The sequence below is a fragment of the Tursiops truncatus genome, chromosome 12, assembly GCF_011762595.2.
Source record: "Tursiops truncatus isolate mTurTru1 chromosome 12, mTurTru1.mat.Y, whole genome shotgun sequence".
Lineage (NCBI taxonomy): Eukaryota > Metazoa > Chordata > Mammalia > Artiodactyla > Delphinidae > Tursiops > Tursiops truncatus.
The window spans coordinates 82,803,171-82,827,645 of NC_047045.1; the positions used below are offsets into that span (position 1 = coordinate 82,803,171).

The following is a 24,475-nucleotide window of genomic DNA, read 5'->3' on the forward strand; positions in this document are numbered from 1 at the left end:
ACACAGAGTAGAGAAGTAGATCCTCATGTTTATGGACAACTGATTGTCGACAAATGTGCAAAGTTAATTCAGTGAAGGAAAGGTATTCTCTTCAATGAATGGTGTTTGAACAACTGGATATCCATATTAAAAAAAGGAACTTTGATTCATACCTTGCACCACACACAAAAGGTAAAGGAAAATATATCAGAGACCTTAATATAAAACATAAACCAAAGCTTCTGGAAGAAACTGAGTGACAAAACCTTTGTGACCATTAGTTAGGCAAAGATTTCTTAGATATAACATGTTAAAACACAATCCACAAAAGAATACACTGATACACTGGACTTCATTCTGTTTCTTGGAAGACATTGTTCAGAAAATGAAATGATAAGCTGCAGACAGGGAGACAGTATTTGCAAATTTTATCTGATAATATACTTGCATCCAGAATACATAAAGGACTCAAATGTTTATAACATGAAAATAACCCAAGTTTTTTAAATGGGCAAAAGATTTGGACAGACACTTCACCAAAGAAGATAAAAGAATGGCAAACAAACCCATGAAAAGATGCTCAACATCATTAGTCACTAGGGAAATATATCCTAAGACCATAATGAGATGCCACTACCCACTTGGTAGAACATCAAAATTCAAAAGACTGATCATATCTAGTGTTGAAAAGGATACGGAGCAACTAGAACCCTCATACATTCCTTGTAGGAATGCAAAATGGTACAGTCACCTTGGAAAATCGTTTTGCAGTTTCTTAAAAAGAAGCTCTTAAAATATGATCCAGTCATTCCACTTCTAGGTATTTATACACACACAAAAGAAATATATGCACATACAAAGATTTGCATAAAATTTCTCAGCAGCTTTGTTTGTAATAACCAGAAACTAGAAACAACCTAAATGCTCATCAACAGTTGAATGGGTAAGCAAATCGCGGTTATATACACATGATAGGATACAATTCAGCAACAGAAAGGAATAAACTTGTGATAAACACCACAATGATAAAAGCCCCCAATAATCTTGCCGTACAAAAGAAATCATACAAAAAAGAGTATACTATGTAGTAGCATTTACACACAATTCTAGAAAGTGTAAACAGGAAATGAAAACAGACCAGTAGTTACTTGGGGAATGGGAGGTGGGGCAGGGAAGTGTGGGAGAAATTCATGGGTATGTGCTTTATACTGGACATGGTGATGGTTTCACTGGTGTATACATATGTAAAATCTATCATTTATTTAAAATATAGGCATCTTGTATCAGGCCCACTTAGAGAAGAATCTCTTTAATTAGAGATCAGGAAGCCAAATCTCAGAGAAGTGAAATAACTTGCCTGAGGTCACACAGGTTGAAAGAGTTGAAATTCAGTCTCATGTCTGTCCGGGTATAAACCCTGTCTTTTTCCCACTATACCACAGCCAGTTGCCTTAACCTTTCTAGGCCTCTGTTTTCTCATCTATGAAATATCCAGGTGGGTACAATAATCCCCAAGTTTGCTATCAAATTTAAAGTTCTAGGAGTCTATATGAAGCAAACTCATTTCATGAACAACTTCATTCATTAAAAAATCTCTTATTTCAGAAGATGCCAGATTTCCTCCCCAGTGTACAAGGAGGATAGCAAACATTTCAGTATGCGCTGATGGTACCTCTGCACTGTTTCCATCAGTAACTGATCTCTAGATTCCCTCTGGCACATTCTTCATTGTAAAGGACGGTGAGAGCACTTCCCTGACCATCCGTTAAGAGTGTGTTTGGTTGGAAAGATTGGCCATGACAGTAAGTGAATGCTTCAAAAAGCACCAAAAAGCCATTAAAAATGAGAGACTAATGAACCGTTGTGTCCCACTTTCACTTCTAATAACCATGACTCCTTGTGCCTTCAGTACTTCTTAAGACACTAACCGTTCTAATAAAGCTTAGTAGCAATTCAGATTTTTCATCACCTACCAGATTTAGGGAGCATTCATTTTCTACTTTTGTTTTAGTCTACATATGTTCTACGCCACTAATATATATCATGTTTCAATTATCTCTTTCTATTCAGGGATTGAGATATATTTAACTTAATTGCTAGGTCCCTATATGTTGCTTTTCCATTGTTTGGCTTATGTGACCTTACTTCTATCATAGGTTATATACAATGGTCATGACATTTCAGACTGTATATCTCACCTTTCAAGTGTGTTTTGGGGTTCCCTGGATATAGAAATATATATATATAAGTACAAAACTGGGTTCAGTTTTCTAAAGTGTGACCAGTTAGCTGACATGTGATAGTTCAACATAAAAGCAGCTTTGTGATAAAATTGAAGGATGCTGTGTACTTTCAACAAACAAGGCATCACAGCATAAATGTAATGGATTGAACTACAAACCATGTTTGTCAATCAAATGCCTTTTTGTCTTTCTTGTCTCTAAATATACCCTTTTACCACACAGCTCATTCTTGAAAAACATCCTGTGGTCATAATGTCAATTGCTAACTTTATTTTCTGTTTACATCATCCACTTACGAATACCCTTTTCTTCAATTTAATTAGTGTCACTCACACTTTAATTGGTAACAACATTAGACTAAGCTGAATCTGAAAATGATGCCACAATGTCAGACCAAGTCACATCAATCTTATAACGACACCCCACAGTCAGAGCACTAGACAACCCTCCTGCATATATTTGTGTACTAGAATTGGATTTTTACATATTAAATAGAGTAAAACAACACCTTTAAAGAGGGGAAAGACGCACTTTTTCCCCCTCAATTTCATTTCTGATACCTTCAGTTCAGCAAAATCAAAACTCAAGGCAAAAGAATATGAAGTGAAGCCTAAGTCCTCTAAGAGTATAAATCACCACGTATCGCTGATGTTTCCTAATATTTGTGGGTTTCCAGACTGTCCCTGCACATATTCACATGGTTACTGATGACGTGAGTAGTCAAACGTTCATTAAGACAATAAGTGTTTCCATTCAAAACATATACTTTGGCCACAAAACAACAAAGTACTTCTCCCTGTGCCATGCTTTTAGCATTCAGCAATAATTTCAGGAGGACAGACTCCCTTAAAATTGAGGCCAAATCCCAACAAAAGAAATTCTATAGCTTAAACAGATATTCTAGAGAATTGCTCAAACTTAATGTCCTGGTCACAAGATAATCATGACCACTTTTATTAAGAACAAATAATACAACGAACCATTACGCTGCAACAAAATATAGTAGGTATTTGCCTCAACCCTTCATTGTCATATTTTTGTATGTCTGTTTCCAAATAAACTGGAAGCTCCCTGAAAGGAGAAATTATGTCTCTTTTAACGTTTTCATTACTATTGCCAGCACAGTGCACCAAGCTCAGGAAAAGTCTAATCTATGGGTGGTTGGATGGATGGATGGATTTGTGCCACGTAGCACAAAATAACAGGAGACCTTGGTAGAGGGTTGCAAAACGTTCACGTTCCAAATGGCAGTCATCAGATTCACCAGATGTATAAGTTAAAATCAGCAATATCTAACAGCTGACAGTATCAAGATATACGTACAACCTAGAAGTAAAACATATTAGAAGACTGACTTGACAAAACTGCAGAATTTTAAACTGATAGAACCATCAGCAACGGACTAGCCGGACTTTACAGGAATCTGTTTTGGAGTGAAGGCAGGGCCCAAGCTCACACAGAGAGCTGGAAGCAGAGCTATCACCAGAAATCCAAGGCACTAACTTCGGTCCGTGGCTTTTATGACCTCAGCAATTCAACTGATACGTACTTATGAAGTGGCTTTTCCTAAGGAGGTCAGCACTGAGCAAAATGGGGAATCCAACGAGAGAACAAGGTTTGAAGGTTGTATTTGAGGTGCTTACAGTTTAATTGGAGTTATCAAGAGTGATTTATATTAGGTAATTAGGGAGATTCCAAAATGGAACAGGAGATGAGCGTACTGAGGACATGACCTTGGGCCTAGGGGGGGTCTAGGCAGGTAGAGGACACACTGAGGTCTCTGGAGTCACAGAGAGAAAGTGCGCAGGCACTCCAGGCAAGGGGACATAGAGAGAAACAGGATTTCTCCAGGTGAGGATTCATAAGCAAAACAGCACTCACAAAGCAGGTGCAGGGAGTTCATGAGACAGGAATTCAGGGAGTCAAGGAAGAAATCGAGGCAGATGTGATACTAGATTTCAGGTGCAATATGAAGTCATGGTGGGCTTAACCAGAACAGTGATGTGGTGAAAATGGAATCTTGATTAGCGCAAAAAGAGTGAGCAAATGGACAGTACTGAGAGGACCTGGGAAAAAGGAAGTGGATTTTGAGGTTCCTACAGAATTCAGGAATAGAGTAAGGTAGGTCTGTTGATGGCTACAAAGCCAGAACAGAAGCAAACAAAAAAGACAAAAGCACCACAAATATGATTAAGAAAGAATCAGAAGGTGTAAGTTTGGGTCTTTTAATTCACAAGTTATTTTCAAGCTATTAATGAGGAAATTTCAGACTCTCTGATGTCATGCTGTGCAATAGAAATTTCTGTGGTGGTGAAATGTTCTATATCTGCTCTAATACGGTAGCTATTAGATATATTTAAGTTGTTCTGTGATCATGAGAAAGTGAATTTTAATTTTATATAATTTAATTGATGTAAATTTAGATTTAAAGAAGGACATATGATCAGTGGCTACGTATTAGACTGTGCAGGTAATCCATTCAGGTAACTATGGAGCCATGGAATAAATGCCTAAAGAAGAAGAATAAAATTCTACAGGTAATATGCTCTGTATTGTTACACTCTTGCTGCGTATCTGCTGTATTCTAGGTCACAATTGTTCTCAACCATTTTATCACCAAGAAACTCTATTACTATTTTCAAATGGAATTTTTAATTTATCCATCTATTCATGCAACATCCAAGAAAGGATCTGAGACAGTTGTACAAATATAAACAGTAAGATTAAAGTAGATAAACAATTGGAGAGAATGTAAAACAGGAAGAGACTACTAAGGACAAGGCTTAAGGAGAGCACACAAAAATCCACGCCATAAAATAGGACACTTGCTGAAAATATGTTTTGGAAGCTCTGATCTTTCTAGTGGCCAGAACAGAGGAAACATCATCATCTCTAACAGTTATGTTATGGACATCATAGAAAGTATTCACGAAATTCAGGAGAATCAGTGTTTTTCCTGCACTAACGTCTGGATATCTTTGACACAAATGAGTCAGCTGACCAAGGCATATGACTCTCTGAATTTCAGTCTGTGAGCTAAGTAAGGATGGCATGTTCCTGCTCCAGAGACCCAGAAGCAGAGGAAACTGGTTTACAGCAAGGGAGGAAGAAAGCAGATAGGCAGAGGCGAAGGAGACGAAGAAGGAGTCTGTCCCACACCTGTCCTTCTGCAACGGGAGACACCCCATCCTTGACAATATGCCCCTCTCTCCTTACGCTGGCTTTAGGGGCTTCTACTCATGCAACCACAAGAGGCCTGGTTTGTGCAGGAGAGATTTCTTCCGTGAGTTGACGCTGCTAGTAGGCACAACCCTCCATGGCGGCCCTACAGGAAGAAACTCTGAATTTGCCTCTTGTATTGCCCTTCACTGTGATCTGAGAGCATAACTCTAAAGCAAGGTCAGCCAGGGTAGTTCACAGAATTCTGTCATTAGCCCTCTAACTGGCTTGCTTCCTCCCTTACAAAGTGAAATGTACAATGTTACCTACATTACACTGAATAAAAGTTAATTTTCTGTTGGTTTTTAGGATCCTATGATACTCTTCATGAGCATTTATTTGCAAGTTACAATCTGAAGATCACTCTGTCACCACGAGATGAGCTGGCATCACGTCCAGACTGCGATGCCCAGCCACTCCTTCCTGGCCTGTCCCCTCCACTCTCGCTTCTTTGAAATAGTTTTCCTTCCTCCCAGCTTGACTGATCTCTTAAAAATGCAAATCTGCTCATGCCACTTCTCCTGTCTTAAGCGTCAAGGCTTTCGACTTCTCCCAGGGTATTTAAAGAAAGACCAAAGTCTTCACAGCAACTTCAGGTGCGGCCAACACGGCCCTGCCCACTCTCTGGTCTTTTCTCACCCTGATCCACTCTGGTCTGTGTTCCATTCCTCAAACCTCCTCGTTCCCACCTGTCTCAAGGTTTTATCTAAGGATGTTCCCTTGGTCAGAACTCTTGCCCCTTTTCTGCCCCACTTCCTCCATTTCTTCTACCTCTTTCCTCAGTCAGTAACTGCATAACTCATGGTTTTTGATGAATGTCTGGAACCCCCTTGAGCTGTAAGCTCCAGGAGGGGAACAAGCTTGTCTTTTCTGTGAACTGTTGTTTGTCCTTTGACTCAAACAGAGCCTGGGATGTAGTAGATGCTCTTTCCTATAAAATGGCCGTGACGGTAAGATCTGCTTTATCTGGGATTCGAAGGGCACACTTTATAAAATATAGAGGCCTATACAGATGCCTTTGTTTTTAGTCAGATGATATATATATAATTTGCATCTTATTATTCAATAAGATGCCATGGTTCAACATATTTCTTAAAGATGTGACCATGAAGATTTTTTTAATGGAAATTAAGGTCCACTTCTACGGTAAGAGAACATTACTTTAAACTATTTGTATAACTTTTTAAGGATTCAGTAATTAAATTATCCACTTCTACATGAAATAAAAAGAGCAAAGTTATTAGGGTGCTTTCTGTAATATAAATAATTAATATTTGCAACTTAGAAATCTATCTCCTTACAATGTACAGTCTCATCAGAAAAATAACATTCTTAAAACAATAGCTAAATGCTTTCAAGTGTACTTTGAATTAAATCCCTCAGGCATCAAAATAGCTCTGTAGACTTTTCTAGAATAATATGTCATTCTGAAACATATTTTATTGGCATCTGGAAATCAACTGCAAATGTTTCTCTTATATTTAAAGTCCTTAAAAAAAAGACTCCATCGCTAAGCTCTGACAAATGTGCTTCCTACCAGCACGCTGGGTTCCTTTGCAAACACACAAGTCACAATTATAAGCAATTTTGTAAAATGCACGCTATTTTCCCAGGAGACCAGAATGCCTTGGAGTGGTTAAATATGTAATTGGGTAATTTTCTGAAATGCTTATTATTTACTTGAGTCTCACTGCAGTCTCTCTGGTAAATAGAATATCCCTGTTAATGGTTTTTATCCCCCCAAAAAGCTTCTGCAACTGTCAGTGTTCCTCTAACTTTCCCATAAACACATCATATGACTTGGGATGTAGACCATGAAGAACAGAGCTACCTGTGCCAGCCTCCTTATTTAAATGGCAAGGTGGGCCTCCTGTTCCTTGAACTGGGGTTTTCTGGATTTTAGGCACAGTGGAAAATGAATAACAGGACTTTTAAACTTTCTCATGATTTAGATCATGTCTTAGCTGGTTGCAAATCTCATTATCAGCTTTACAGCTGTTTTTCCACCTTGATTTATTTTTATTTTCTGGATCAGAAGGAAGAATGGCAAAATTGCAGCCTAGAGGCTTCTCTGGAAAATAAAGTTTGAATTTAGCTTTTGTTGATTTATAGCCTGTGTGCTACACTTAGCATGTAAGTTAAGCATACTTTATAGGTAATTACTCCTACTGATATGAAGGTAGCTACAGAAGCTGTGCATAGCCTAGAATAACACCCAGTTCCTGAAACAGTACCTTCTAAAGTGGTATATTAGGTAAATACACTCTGATGATGGTGGTGGTATTTCATCAACAAGAGATCTTATTCCCTCTGAACCAACATCTTTTACTACTTGCCTAGGTATGTATGAATGATAAAAACTCACCAAGACCACTGATTTAACTGAAGTGAAAGTGAATAACAGTCTCTAACTGAAATGAGCACGTTCAAATTAAAACAAGGAGTAAGAAATCCAAAGGATAAATTGCTTTGAGTTTTAGAGGGTGAAGTGCCCCAAATTCTTTTACTTTTGTTCCTACTAAAAATGTTCTGTAACACAGTATTTTAATAGTAACAAATTCAAGTTTCTGCTCTATGTCAATTCTACGGGGCAATTAAAATTTAGTCTTGGCCACTTTTAAATTATGCTATTTTAATTCATAATACAAAGCATGTAGTTCTTTTATTTTACTCTTCAAAAAATGTAATATAAAGAAAACTACACCACTGTAAACAAATTCTCTGCTGTGACTTGAAAACTGTAGACCTATTTTGCCTGGTATAATCTTGGTAAGTATTGACATAGGACCACAGTTAACATAACAGGAATACTGTTACTGTCCATCCATTTCCTTCTACATAAAATCATCCTTGGTGTGCCATATGGACAACCCCTCATGGTTCCACAGAACACAGTTTGATAACCACTGATCTAAAGACACCACATAGAGAGTGAGATGTTAGTATATCTTGTACATCTATTAGTAGGTGCTTTCTTCACTTATTGAATTGATTTTGTTTTTTACTCTGAGTCTGATAAATTTCATAGAAGTAAAAAAGTAACTCCTGGTTTAGGGGCCAAGAGTCAAGGATCTTAGTATTTTTGAGGTGGCAGAGGTCCTGGAGATGAAATAAATTTCATGAATAAAAAGGTGGAGAGGAAAACTTAGCTTTGGAGTCAGGCAGACTTGTGTTTGAATTTCACTTCTGACAGCCTTAGTTTTCTCACTTGATAAATAGGATTATTAATGCTGACCACACAAAATCATTATGAAGTTTAAATAAGGTTACGTATACACAAGGCCTGCCCCAGTCCCCAGTTGCTAGCAGGTGATTTGACCTAAAATTAACAAGGTGTGGTTCTAATGGTAGAGTCAGGACTAGTGTCAGGACTTCTAGTTCAGCACTGTTTCTACAACAGTAGTCTAATTTGAGAAACAAATTCAAGTTAACTAATGAATCCATCTTATTGCAGGTCCCAAAGAACAAATATTAAGCCTACTGTTACCATTTCCCTTAGAAGAATTAGCGTGGCAGAAAAAATAACACTCGGAGACAAAGTTGTGAACATTAACCATTGTATTTCTGATGAATCTCTAACAGGGAATTTATTTATAAATTAAAACACAATGAAGAAGTAAATGCTGTTAGAAGTCATTACCTTTTAGGGTAGGAGAATATTTAAATTATATTTCTATAAAAGCTACTCTACTGAATGACAGTTATGAAGTTGTCTGGCTTGGGGGTGGCTGGGAGTGAAAGGAGGTGGGAGTCGTCTGACCTCCTCATTGGAGGTAGCACCCTCTCACACCCACGTGTGAGTCGAGTGGGAGCTCCATCCAGGAATGTACTCCTAGAGCTTCCATGTTTGTCTCTATCTTTGGTAATGGCATTCCTGAAAATTAAATGTATACCTAAAATGTGGTTTTTTATTAATTGTGTCAAAATTTTACATGCTTTAGCTTTTTTTTTTTGCGGTACGTGGGCCTCTCACTGTTGTGGCCTCTCCCGTTGCGGAGCACAGGCTCCGGACGCGCAGGCTCAGCGGCCATGGCTCACGGGCCCAGCCGCTCCGCGGCATGTGGGATCTTCCCGGACCAGGGCATGAACCCGTGTCCCCTGCATTGGCAGGCGGACTCGCAACCACTGCGCCACCAGGGAAGCCCAGCACATATTTTTTTAAGTGACTAGTTTAGAAGAATGGATGTATGGCTTTGTTTCTACTTTGTTCAAACCTAGTCTATTTAATTATTTTCTTTTATTGCAGAGTAAGACATGAGCTATGCTTTAAAATTATATAAAAAATATTTTTCAATATGGTACTTGAGTATATCTCTGGCACTTGAAATGCCTGAACACTAAAACGGGCTGCTAAGGGAAGTTGTGGTATTCCTTTGAAGGGCTAGGGCTTAAAATGAGCTGATTTAAAATAGGGCTAACTTTTTACCTGTTTGGATGCATCTGAAATAGGTTAAAACTGAAAATACCAGAGTGTGTCTCATATAGTAGGAAAATATTGTTTTGTGAAGGCTTTTTTTTTCAATTACATATATGTGTATAATTTATATATTTACCCTATTATGATGTAAAATATATTTCTTTCTGTGGGTAGCAGTCAAAATGTTGGAAAGCCACTGGTCTAAATCAGTGCTCTCCAAAATTCTGGTTGGGAACCTCTACCAATTTTTGTAAGAAAACAAAAATTGAATATGAATCCCAATGTTAATTTAAACACTGCTACTATTTTATGTACATTTAAACACATACACAAATTAAAGGATGATATAAAAAGTAAATAGCGGCTGTAAAATTTTCTTCCTGTGTCACACAGATTACTTCTTTTAGTGTATTTCTCAATTCCTTTAGAATAATATGATTTAAATTTCAGACTACATACTTGTTCAATACTATACTTGATTACAGTCCAAAAGCACTTGAGGGAAATTTGCTCATTACTTATTGATGGCCTATTCAGAATAAAAAATTTTTGAGGAAGGACTTAAAAGTTATACTAACAGTTAGTAGGACAGCATATTGATACTATAAATAAAAGAAGAGAAATACCAAATAATGGTAGCCTTGTTAATGCAACTGTTTATATTTCTACATATGTCCCCTATATAAAAGACTAATTTGGAAAATCTGGTTATATAGAGTGAATCTAACTTAATAATTTTAATAAGATCTTGTATCAGTAACTTTTAAGAGTTTTTTTTTACAGGATTATATTTAGGTAATGTTTTAAACTTCTTATGATGTTAATGCAGAATTAATTATCTCCATTAATTGTTAACGTGCTAATGTAGAAAACGTCAAAAAGAAATCATATTTTCACTTTTTACCCAGGAAACCTTAATTAAACCCAAGTTGCAGCTTTAAGTTTCCTGCTAGAATTGTAAGTATTTAGAAAACAATCTGAAATTGGGGCCTATAATTGGTCTTGACTGGAAAACTGTCACATAGAACACCTATGGTGTATCAGGAAGTGTGCCAGTCATTTTTACATACAATCCTATTTCATTCTCTCTGAGTTAAGACTTACTTTCATTTTAAATGAGGAAATCAGCTCAGCATCTGGTAGAGCAGGTCAGAAGTTGGATGAGCAACATCTGACTGCAAAGTTAGGACTTGGCCCACGATCCCTGAATCGTGGATGCAGCCATATCTACTGACTTGGAAGCTGAGCTCCCAACCCTCCAAAGGAAGACCTTTGACAGAGACTGCCAGGAGTCTACTCAAAGTCTTCTTCTCCGTACCCAGGTATTTCTCTAGACCTCATTTTCCAGGCTCCTTTGCAGCCCACAAGGCCAAATGGTAATGTCCTAGGCAACGAATGAAGAGTCATGTGCCATTTCCAGGCCAGGGTTGATAAGAAAGATGCACGTCTCGTCTATTATTTCTTTCCCCTCTGCCAGCTGGACCCTGGATGTGGAGGCCAGTCTGACCATGAAGGCAGCAGTAAGTCCTAATGGGATGGCAGAGCCTGAAAACAGAAGCACCACTTTGAAGAAAAGCACCCACCTCCCACCCCGGGCAAGAACTGAGCTGCATGTGCGTGTCTGCTCTGACATCCAGGTCCTGCTGGTTACAGCCCTTTAGACTACAGCATCCGGGGCCTACAGCATCTAGGGGCCTCTGTTTGTGACAGTCCAGCTGGGGGAACCAAGGACTAAGGGCTGCAAATGCCATCCTAACCACCTCCACCTCAGAGATGATTATTGTATTTTTATTTTCACAAAGAATGGAGAAGTTCAGAGGATCCACCCTGAAATGTTTGTCAGTGAGCCCAGATTTTAAAATTAGATAATTGGCAAAAAGTTTCCTGTATTCCTCAGGCATATGGGTGTTGCTACCTGGGAAACCAGCCAATACTGAGTACGGGAGGGGGTGGGGGGAGAGGGAGGATGAAGAACAAGTCGTATCTTAGGAACAGGGGGAAGTTAAACCCTGTGGAGCAGAGCCTGTATGCAGGGTTCATGTCCAGGGGACCTTCTCAGAATTCGGGGTGCCAAGCATGTGCAAACTGTTTCAGAGTCTAGAAGGTGGCTATTATGGATGGAACTGTCTCCCTCAAAATGAGGGACACAATTGAATATTGTGAATACATACGAATAATTCATACGTTGAAGCCCCAGCCTCAGAGTGCGGCCGTGTTTGGAGATGGGGCCTTAAAGAGGTACCTAAATTAAAATGAGACCATTAGGGTGGGCTCTACTCTAATCTGACTAGTGTCCTTATAAGAGGAGATGAGCACACACAGAGAGACACCAGGGCTGCACATACAGTGAGATGACCACGTGAAGAGGCAGCACGAGGGAAGCCATCCCCAAGCCAAGGAGAGAGTCCTCAGAGGAAACCAAACCTGCTGGCACCTTGACCTTGGAGTGCCAGCCTCTTCTTACTTGTGAGAAAATAAATTTCTGTTATTTAAGCCTCCCAGTCTGTAGTTTTTTGGGTTTTTTTTTTTTTTGCGGTACACGGGCCTCTCACTGTTGTGGCCTCTACCGTTGCGGAGCACAGGCTCCGGACGCGCAGGCTCAGCAGCCATGGCTCACGGGCCCAGCTGCTCCGCGGCATGTGGGATCTGCCCGGACCGGGGCACGAACCCGTGTCCCCTGCATCGGCAGGCAGACTCTCAACCACTGCACCACCAGGGAAGCCCCCAGTCTGTAGTATTTTGTTATGGCAGCCCTAGAAAACTAATACAGTGACCAATTACAAAAGTCTTCTTACACGTGAGCCATAAGAAAGAGCCGTTTCTGGCAGCAAGAGGGGCAGAGAAGAGAGTTTCAGAGCAAAGTCAGAATGATACCATTTCCTTGAACACAATTACCATCCCCCCTCCTTTCAATATTGCAACTCTATTCACACAATGTTTCCCTCTATAAATATATAATTCCAAGATAGATGATTTCTAGTAAAGGCTTGAAAAGCTCAAAATATAAGAAATGCTCATTTTCCAAACTCCTAAGTCGAGTCAATAATAGAGCATGTAAGATGGTCTGAAAGATGTTCAGATTCTACTGGGAATATATACCATAATTACTTGATTCAGATATTATATATTTATATCCATCTTGACATTAAAATATTAAACCACTCCTCCTCTTGCTAAATTGGTCCGCATTTAAAACATTAAATTGTTTTACTGTCCTCCTTAGGAACCAAGTGATATAAACTCGCATGAATATGTAGATCAACTCCTCTAAGCACAATATTAATTATTTCAAAGACAGCTGGAGGTCACCAGCTCATAGCAATTTCTGTGCATGAAGTCTCATTAATACAAGACATCACACAGTAAGGAAGAATAAAGTTTTATCACAGTTACTGCGTGTGTATGTGTGTGTATGTGTGTGTGCGCACATGTGTTTCAAGTGGCCAACGTATAGAACTAAACACAGAACCAGCAGGCACTGAATGCAGCCTGTGGATGATGATGGGGGAGGAGAAGTAGTAAAGGAAAACATTCTGCAATTAGAACACTTTTTAAAAAAGCAACATCTGTCCAAATCAGGAAACGGGGACTTAAAATCCAAAGCAATTTCTGTCTCAAATAAACTTAAATTTTCTTGACCTAGAGGCCACAGATAGCCGTGATCTGTTTGGAATAAAGCTGAGACTAGCTCCAGAAGCGTGCGGCTCATGAAGATACAACACACCTCTCCTCTCCTCAGACGCTGGAGAGATGAACAGAGGGTCTGGCCCGCTGCGTCTTTCATGCCACACTCTGCCGAGAGCCTCTTTGGCAGCTGTAAGCCGCAGCCGGAATGCCCTGACATAAACCGTGCAACAGCTGCCGTGGAACTCCCCAAAAACTGAATGCAAAGCTGTTGATAGTGTCACCTAGAATTACCCACAAATGAAGGAGCATATTTAACATTGTTAGTGAGCTGTGCTTTTTTAAAATTCATAATCTGAGTATAAGATCCTTACTTTCGCCAAATTGTGATAAAATTGATCTTCTTGTCCAAGTAACTCTTCAGGGTCCCTACTATAGTTTTCTTTTATACCTCTGAATGTGAACTCAAAATGTACCTGTTGAAAAAGCTAATTAAAAAACTGTTTTCACACACGACAGCACCTGAGATGAGGAAGATAAGCATACACAAAGCCATTCTCTAGCGTGATGAACACAATACACATAACAAAAATAATACTGAAAATCCTGAATACTGGAATACTTTGCACACATGTTCAGAGTTTTCTGACTAGGGGTGTAACTGGAATTGAGATTGCTTCTGGTCAGGGAAATTTGGCAAAACCTTTCAGGCAACAATTTGAAAGTTAAAAGCAGGCAAATATCTGTATTATTTAGGAATGTATAGACGTAGGTGGTGATGCTATGAGGAAAAGCAAGGTAATGAATATCATGGAAGTCAAGATCATAGTTGCATCAAGCCAAGAGGGAGGAGGCTGGGGTTGAGGAGGGGACATGGAGGGCGTCCGGGATGCTGGCGATGCTGCCTTTCTTGACCTGGGTGGTGGTACCAGAGGTCCTCTGTAACTATACAAATCTATATAACAATATGAATGTATTTAAACACTGTTGTGTATGCATGGTATGTCTCATAATAAATTTAGGAATGCATCGCCATTTAAAATGATACACTTACGGGTCAATTAATATTCTATTGACTATGATGATAATCCTTCCAGCCTCAGGAGAACACCCTCTCTACTGACAATGCCAAGTGTACAGACTCCAAAATCGTGCTGGCTGCCAAGTAGGCCAGGGAGAGGAATCTGGTTACAGACATTTCAATAAAAAGAGGAAGAAAGGCTAAAGACAGCTGTCTTGAACAACTCTTGGAGCTGCCTTAGGGACTTACAAGCATCTTTCCTGAACTCTTTGGATAAGTAATAAATTTATACTTAAAACTGGTTTGCTTTCGCCCTTATAAAACAAAGGTAGAATGCTCTTCTTAAGAGTTCAGGGCAGAAGTAGGTGGAAAGAAATTATTTTGCCTTCTCCGCTAGCTATTCAAGGCATGCCCACCTTACTTCTGCTATTTAAAATGTTATTGCATTTTTAACTACTTAATAAGATGCAAGAGAAGCTGAAAGGCAGTTTGGAAGGTAGAAACCCAAGCAAAGTAAAAATCAGGGGCGCAGTTTACTGGGACATGGGCTCCTCCGAAAGATAAACAGAGCAGCGCTGCTGCTGGTACCACTTCAAACAGACGCATAGAGTCACTTCGTTTGTAAAACGCTAAAGACACACACGAGAGCATCAAACAAATGTTCAAGTCCTTTGTCCCCTGTGAAGCCAGATTCCACAAAGGTAGCATTTCCAAGGCCAAACAGATGAGTGCACAAAGCCCGTTGATCTAGCTAGAACAAGCTCCTGGACACCATCAGTTCTGTCCTACAGCTCTTTCTCTGGTCCTTGTCTGTGCACAAGTCACTCCTTATAATGAAGATACTTGATGGAGTGTTGTTCCGATCGCAGGCGGGTGGGGGGAGGAGAGCTAAAAATACATTCAGTAAATTTCCCATCCATGCTCTGCGCAGCGTGACAGAGGGCTGCGCGCCTGCAGGCCTGTCGGCTCCCTTGCGGGTACACAGCCAGACCACAGCCCCCCTCTGCCGGTCCCCCTGCCCACACCCTGTGCGGGTGGGAGGGGCTGCGGGGATGAGTTCCGGAATACGGAATGTGGGAAGAAGTGATGGGCTCCGTTTCCAGGCTTGGTCTCAACCCCCCCGCCCCTCCATGATGCCCCTGCTCTGGCTTCCTGGTCCGGTCGGCCTGGGTAAAGAGGACCCAGTGGGGACTCCAAGGTCACTGAGGATGGCAAAACCACTAGGTAACAGAAGGCTGAGTCTGAGTCCCTGAATGATGGGGTGCGGCAGAGGCCGCAGAGCCAAGCCGCATCGGAGCATGGATGGGTGAAAATCACCCCTGCTTCTGTGATTTCAGTATTGCTTTTGCTAGAGAAGTTAAATTACTATCCTGACTTTACACTGCCTCATACATCCAAACCACAGTAAAACTACCCAAATTGCTTAACCACCCCAAAGATAAGACAAAAAGTTTAGCATTACCCTCAAAAAATTAGGAAGTTTGATTTCACTTCAAATAATTTTGAGGTAGAAAGAACACTGACTTTGGACTGGAAGCCCTTCAGCTGCCTGAATCCTGCTGCTGCCATTTTCATGGTGACTGTCACAATTTTTCAAGATCTAGGAGCCGGGAAGAGAACAGGCTGTGTATTTCACAGACAGAGACAGACACATAGAGAATGTCTGTATGAACAGGCTTCTAAGCAGGTTGTTACTATTTTAAAGCTAATAATATGAATTGCCAAATTGCTTTTCAGAAATATTTAAATTTATATTTTTACCTCTTTTGAATATATGTCTATCACATTATATTTTATGCTTCAAAATTAGCTATTCTTTAGAACCTAATTACACTGAGCTTTCAATAACTGTACTGGCCACTTGCACATCTTCTTTGGTGATCTATTTTTTAATGTATTTCCTACTTTGCAGTGTGGTTTTAGGAATTATATGGACTTGGATTATTTGTGTGTATTTGGGAAAGCATTGTTCTAAAGCCAACATGATCGTTTATGTTGGGTTTTATGCTTAGCTCCCTGAAAAGCTGACTAGAAAGCAGCCTTCTTGACTCTCCAGGCATCAAGAATATCTCTGTTTCTCAAAAGGGCCAGAGCTATCTGCCTCGTGGTTAATAGTGCCGACTAAGACACTTGGGACACTACTGGACTGTAGCTGGTGAGTGGACTTATTCCATAGAAAGGAAATGGTTTTTCTATGTTATATGAAAATGGGAATTACATGAAAAGTGACCTGGGAGGAGAAGTGTTAAAAAAAAGTGAAGCACTGAAGGCGGGGATGCACTTGGATGACACCGGTGGCAATGCCAACGGCGTATTATAGGGAAGGTGGGAACTATTCCCTCGGACACCCCATTGCTATAGGAAATCTGTGTTACCAGGACTCTTAATGGACTAAACACATTTTGCATAGTCATCATCATATACATTTTATTTTTATTTTAGCTACACTCTAAAGTAAATCTACCTAAATCCCTGAGGCTCCACTGGGGTGTGTAAGTGATACTCAGTGCTAAGAGAAGATACACAAAATGCTCTGGCGTTTCAAATTAATCCCTAGCATAGGATGTGATAACAGTAGGTAGAGCAAAGAGACAGCCAATATTTCAAAATAATTATGAAGTTTTTCCCAAAGCCCTTAACTTCATGCAAGAGTTTGTTAGAGGCTCTGGAAATAGGCCATTTTGGCCGTGTTTGCCCATCTTTTTTTCAAATCCACCAACTTTTATGGAAAAACCTATGCTGGTTAGCAAGTCAGATCACTCGTGGACAAAACAGATAAGGGGAGAGGGAGCATTTTCGCGCTCGCTTGTGCTACAGTCTCCCATGGAAAATACCTATTGCCTGTAGAATGTTCACCCCGGAAGTAGTGCTCGAACTTTCAGCCCTGGGGCCTTTAACAAATACTGAGGGCCGCCCCCAGAGGCATGGCCTAGGCATTGGGACTTCTAAAAACTGCCACGTTATGGAAATGTGCATTGCGGTTGAGAGCCCTGCCCAGAGAGAAGTGGGATGGGAGGGTGGGGGGAACACAGAGCTCTGGAGCAACCACACCTGGGTTGAAGTCTCAGCTCTACCCTTCCTGACTCTGTGATGCTGGGTACTCAGTCATACTGAGCCTTTACTTCTTCCTCTGAAAAATACAAATAATTCCTGCTTTTGAAGTTTGCTGCTGGTTTAAATATGGAAAAAGTGCCCCCAAATTAGAGATACTCTTCCCTTGAACTTCCTTTCCATATCACTTTTAGAGGTATAGTACTTTTTTGTTTACAGGCTAATCTACTCATATAGTGATTAAGAGTCCAAGTTCTAGAGCCACCACTAGCTGGCTCTGAATACCAGCTCTGTTACTTACCAGCTGTAATACCATGTGCAGTTTAATTAAATTCTGTGAGCCTCAAACACTTCATCCATAAAATGGGCAGAACGACAACATCCATTCCGACAGGGCTTTGTGGGGATTAAATGGATGTACGTATGTAAGCATCCCAGTGGTACCTTATATACGGTAAGTACTCAGTAACGGCTCTAATCATTGTTTATTTTTTACTCTCAGGGAAATAAAATTCAGCATCCCACTCTTTCAAAGCATAACAAAATTTCTGGACAAATGAGGAGCTCACACAAAGGAAGCAGAGTTTGTATATGAAAGGTGTTTTGAACCAGTTTTAATTGTTCATCATAAAAATTATGCAAATGGAAAAGTTGGTTCACTGTTGACTAGTCACACCTTGAAGAATACATATGTCTAAAATTGAGCTTTGAAGGCATTTAGCTTAAGGTGGTTGAGAAAGGTTTGAAAGACTAGGTTTGGAAAAAAGAACATCTTATTACATATGTTTTGGGGGTAAGAGGTATCAGACTTCTATACAGAAATGGTGAACTTATATGGACACTTTGTTAGCAAGACATTTAGTATGTGAGTCATACAGCAATAGAAATAAATGCTTTATACTGCTCTTTTCTGGCTTCTGCGGGGCCAGTGTTATTGGAAAAATAGTTCCCTAATTCTACACACAGACTCTACTTTTTGATATATAGTTAATAGTCCCAGAAGACTGATCTCAGGTTTTTTTTCTCATAATGTCACTATTCAAACACTAATGAAGGGTTTGTTTCCCAGGCTCTGGAGACATTAAATAATGAATTTTGGGGAAAGGGCTGTTTTGTATGGATCTGGGGAAGTGTGAGGGTTAAATAGCTGCATTTACCACAAAGTGAGGAAGAACAATCTCGAACAGGGCTGCGCAAGATAGATACGTACTTCACATCGTACCCATGCCACACTAGCAGAATAATTCATTCTAGTTTGTGAGCATCAAAATATCCTTTGGCCTATGCCCAAGTAGAAATACAACCACCAAGTACATTCAAATCTTATTTACCAGTGAGTCTCCCGTTTACAGCTTCATGCAAACCCCACGGTCAGAAAAGTGAACGAGTGGATTCAAGCCGTGGGTTCCATTGCAAGAGTATCCATCACTTGGTTAGATATGGACTTCGCCATTAAAAGAAAGTGATAAATTGCGAGTGTGGGATTGACATTTAAACACTGCTATATTTAAAATAGATAACCAACAAGCACCTACTCTGCTAAGGGAACGAGCACAAGGACCTACAAGCACAGGGAACTCTGCTCAATATTCTGTAATAACCTAAATGTGGAAAGAATTTGAAAAATAATAGGTACATGTATATATAACTGAATCACTGTGGTGTACACCTGAAACTAACACGTTTTTAATCAACTATACTCCAACATAAAATAAAAATTAAAAAAGGAAGTGATGGCTCTAGAAATAAATGCCCCCTGCTTGCATAAACTAATCTTGCTTTAATTTTCTTGTCTAGCGATGTTCAAACAGATGTCTGAATTTTCAGCCCCTCAGTAGGGACTGGGTATATCTAAGATAGCTTTATTTCAGTAATTTTCCTCTTTCTGTTCTTAATCAGAATTAGAAATGGAGGGAAAAGTGCTACACTTACCCACACAAGGTAGAGAGTAACCAAGCTGAGGGTCGTGGACAAACTGCCGATCATTGAGTCTCGTCACACAGTAGAGGTGGAAACAGTCTAAGCAAATCACGTGGCGGTAGTTGCACTGGAAAACCAGGACCGGGCTTCTGGTGGAGGTAAAGAAAGACATTTCCTCTAGTCCTTCTAAGGCTGGCAGGCAACGTGTGGTTTAGAACACTTTCTGTAATGTCATAGGGTTGCTTAGGGCATGCTCTATGTAAAGACCTGCGCTGCTAAGCATTGAGCTCATATATATCAATGCTACATCTTAAAAATTGGGAACACCTTGTGAGCTATAAAGAAAATTGATTTTCTTAATTTTATATTTTTTACATGACCATAGTTACCAATCAGCTATTAAAACCCAAGCTCAGATACAAGCTCTTCCTAGAAGCCTTCCTTGACTTATAATTTCCGATTAACCTACTCATCATTCCATCCACTTACATATATTTTGATTGATCCATTATTACATTGTAGTATTGAAAATAGACACTGTCTTCTTTACATTGATATTCTCATAGCACCAGGCATTGTAAGTTTTTAAATAAATGTTCCTTGAATTTAGTTATAATAATATATAGAATCTGAACTTCCCCAAAGTCGAAAGAAAAATTACTACTGCATCAAACAAAGTAAATGTGTTAAACAGTCATTCACATTTCATTAGCAAATGGAAAAGTAGAATTTAGAAATAAAAGATTATCTAGCAGAGATCCTACTACAAGACTTTGTCTATTGTGCTACCCCCATCCACCCAAATATTCAAAGTTAGGGGATTACTAACAAATCAATACACACAAGTCCTAACAATTTTGAACTTCCTTAAAACACTTTGTAGAAAAAAATATCTCCTGAATAACTACGTTTTTGCTAGTAAATGAACCACATGATTTTATGACAAAAAGGAGACAAAATGGATATAGTAACTTGAGATCAGCCCCAAGGCAATTTTAATAGTAAGAAAGTCATTAGATTTTACTTATATAAACCTATTTTCTATGTAATGATAACAAGGTACAAAGTATTTTTCATTTCATACCCAATTCTTAACAGATATAAGAGCTCTTCACAAGCCCTTTCCCTAAAAAAAATGATATTAATATTAGAAGATAACTCCTTAACAATTACAAGATTTTCAAAATTCTGTTTTCCCTCTTATTTCAGAACAATATATAACACAAAACAAAATGGAAAAGAAACCTTGGTATTTTAATGTCTTGGATCTACAGGATGATGGTCAATTTCATCTAAGCAGCCCTGAGGTTTTTATGTGTTTTCATTTCCCATCTCTGAGCCTACTGATGTCCCTTCAGGGCCATTTCCATTCCCAGGGCCTCTTTCAATTAGGTGATGACTGTGTTCTGAACTTTCAGCCTCTTCCCTTCTAACAACTTCCCCCTTGAAGATGATAAAATATAACGCTTTCCTATATCTAACAGGAGAGTCAGGCACACATGCACACAAGCGCATACACACCTCATTCCCTCTGTGTGACCCTATAGAGCTGCTATATCTTGCCTCCTTCTTTCAGAGCTAAGTTCTATGAAAAATGTTCTTCATTCTGATTTTAGCAACATGGTCGACTCAAACTTTATGGACTCTTGATCTGTTATCAACACACAGAAACACTGGAGAAACTATGAGAACATTTATAAAAATGTTCCTATATATAACAAGGTTAAAAAGAAAGCTTGGCAATTACCCTGTAGAAAATATAAAAAGAAAACTTATATAAAAGCCAAAGCAGTCAGTATGGACTGTGGACTCTGCCCCAGTGTCCCAGAGAGATGTTAAGATGCATGGCATGGAGCCACTGATCTAGCAAATGTGTTCTTTCCCAGCCCCATTAATAGAAGAATAGAAAGAGCTCTCTTTCATGTGTGGACAACAGTACACATGTATAGTTTCGCCCTTCAGTTAAAATCTGGTCAAAAAGAACTTACGCTATCTAGACAATTCAAAGAACATCAGTTTCTCTGGTTTATTGATTACATCCTGCTATTTGGAACAGATTAGCAAGAAATGGTAAATATACTGGAGGCCATGGTGGGAGATAAACTCTATGCAGATTCAGGGGTCACCTACATTAGAGAAGGTTTTTAGAGGTCTAATATTTGGGGCATGGAGGGACACACCTGACAAAATAAAGGACACAGTAGTCACCTTGCCCCTCCCCTGCTAAGAATGAAGTACAAGGTAATCACAGGCTCCTAGGACCCTCAGAGGCTGTGGTTCCCACAGAGTGAAGCACATGCTCCTGGGGACACAGGAAACATCCCGTGGAAAATTCAGCTGCAGTGGTACCGGTTCCCTTCAGCCTCCTTAAACTGGAATACAGGCAGGAAGGAAAATTGACCATCCTGGCAGGGATAATTGACCCTAATCATCAGGAAGGGCAAGAGCTGCTGTTACACATGGGGGCGGGGAAAATTCACATGGCATCTAGGTGGTTCCATGGGACATCTCTTGATACTCCTATGCACTTTTAATGGCAAATGGACAAGGGCAGCAGTTATGGCTTAAGAAATGCATGGTGACCAGGATTTGAGACCCTTTAGGATATATATTATATATACACATACATATGTGTGCATATATGTATAGATGCATATACGTGTGCACATGTACATATGCACATATGTATATATGCATGCATATGTATATTTTTATACGTAGATATATGGAGACAGAACAGATATATGTATATATTGATAGATAATAGATAATGACAGAGATAGAGCTAGTATACGCACATATTTCAGACAGAATTATCAGTTAGACTTCTTGATATAGTTATGAGGTAAGACTGCTCATCTCTTAAGAATATTCTTAGCATTTATGAAAAAGTTAGGTGAGTGATAAACATGACACCCACAGAAAGGTTATTAATCATCTGAGAAAATGAAATGAGTAAAATTCATATCATGGCTGGAGGGACTACATAATTAATTTCTCAGGAGCTAGATGAAACAGGAAAGGGGGAAATACTGGTATTTAAGAGCACCTACTTTGGGTTAGGGACCTTGCTAGGAACTTCACACATTTTTTTTCCATTTCACTCCCCTAAAGTCAACTCCCTGACTCTACTATTCATCGTGTTCCTTTCCCCACCTCCACCCTCTCTGTGGGCAGGGTCCTAACCTATCTTAGCATACTTCTAGCTCCTTAACTCCTAGACCCATGCTCCTTATCATGCATTCCTATAGTACAATATATTCAGATATATTTATATTGAAATCAAAACTCCAAATTTCAAGGTCCAGTTCAAGTGTGAAGACCTCCAAGGGACTTTCTCTGGAGCCCCATTCTTTATTAATTCTTTCCTTTCTCTTTACCTTTTAACCGTAAGGTCTATTCTCAATGTGTTTCAGATATTACCTCTTCACTTTTATTCAAGGTGAATACTGTCAACATTAAATGAAAAGTCATGAAACAACAGAGGCCATTCTTGTTTAACCCTTTCATGACCCAAGCATCACCATATACAGCACTGAGCCAATGGTAATTACACTATCAATAGTTACTGATTGTACCAGTGGATAAATGAATGGAATGTTTTTACTTTATAATTTCTCTGCTCCCCATTTGTACATTTTTCACTCAATTAATTATTGAGCATCTACTTGGCTAAAGAAGGCACTTAATAAATACGTGTGGAATATGGCACTGAGTGAATGAGTAAACACTTTATAGTCAGAATTGTTTTAAGCATTGGGAAACACATACACAATCCGAAGACATAGTTGGGTGACACAAAATGCGTGTGGAACAAGTATTACAAGGAAACATATGCAGTCACTAAACTCTGTTGCCACAGAAGCTAGGAGAGGAGGGAAGTAAGACTCAGGATGGTACCATTAGGGAACCTGAGCTGAATTTAAAAGGATGGGAATAGGGACATCGGGCCACTGGAGAGAAACATGGCTCCTGGGCAAGGGAGGAAACCCAGACATAGAAAAGAATTCTTGGAACAAAAAAGTAACCAGGTGGGCTGATTGAGAGAATGTATCAGGAAAAGAGTGAGAGGAGAGATGACAAAGTTGGACACAGAGCAGATATTGGGCAGGGACAGTGGCATAGGGATTCTAGGAGACAAACCTAGTACATAACCTCTAGATCGTGGAATTTGCTGAAGACATCTAAGCATGGGCAGGGAGTGATTTTTTAGTAAGTTTAATTCCAAGGAAAGCTTGGAGGGAAAGAAATTAGAAGTTGTGAAAAGTCTTTGGAGGTCATTTTAATAATTCAGGCATGAGTTACTTAGGAATTAGACCATGGTGTGCTGGTGGTTCTAGGAATGGAAATGAGAAGATTGATAAGAGTGACATTTCTGAGGAGGACCTGCCAGGACCTGCCATATGTCATGTGGGTCTTTTTTTCCTTCTGACATTCCTCTGTGCCCTTTGCTCCAACCGTACATAAATGTTAATTGACCATCCTAGAAAATGATTTTACCCCAGTGAGCCAGGTTATAGAGCAGTTAATCAAAGGTTAAATAAAGTTCTCAGCCATATGTAAAAGGAATTATAAATGCTGTACTTGACATTAGAGTTATGTGTAAGCAATGATTTCCCTGCTTTTATTAAAGGAGTGGTCCAAAGACCCTTTATTCACCAAGTATTAGGCACAATTGAAGGAGTCTTAGTAAAATATACGGCGAGCCATTCACACACGTGACACAAAGTAGAATATTGTTCTGCAGTAGTTCAAACATTTAAACTCTTGTACAATTAGTTCTCTAGTACCTACAAAATAGTATCAATTTTTTTCATATTTGTCTGATAAAATGTGCAGTTTGCTCTCTACCTCATCTGTTCTCTCTCTCTCTCTCTCTCTCTCTCACACACACACACACAATTTGCTCTTCTTTACACGCCCTCTCTCTGCCAAAGTCTATCTATTTCTCTGCCTCTGTCTGATTCTTTCCCACACGTACGTTTTCATTTATACCCATTA

General features: G+C 39.5%; 1 protein-coding gene across 18 annotated transcripts in view; it reads right to left on the bottom strand.

Moving 5' to 3' along the window:
- LOC101328244 (1-acyl-sn-glycerol-3-phosphate acyltransferase delta) overlaps positions 1-24,475 on the bottom strand; it is a 1,425,233-nt gene that overhangs the window by 526,093 nt on the left and 874,665 nt on the right. For all 18 annotated transcript variants that reach the window (XR_004529329.2, XR_012324969.1, XR_012324970.1 and 15 more), the window contains one exon: positions 19,487-19,623. Coding sequence is in view for 14 of the 18 variants with exons in the window: in XM_033867950.2 (XP_033723841.1) it covers positions 19,487-19,623 (137 nt within the window). In the remaining 4 variants the exon portion in view is untranslated. The remainder of the gene's footprint in view (positions 1-19,486; positions 19,624-24,475) is intronic.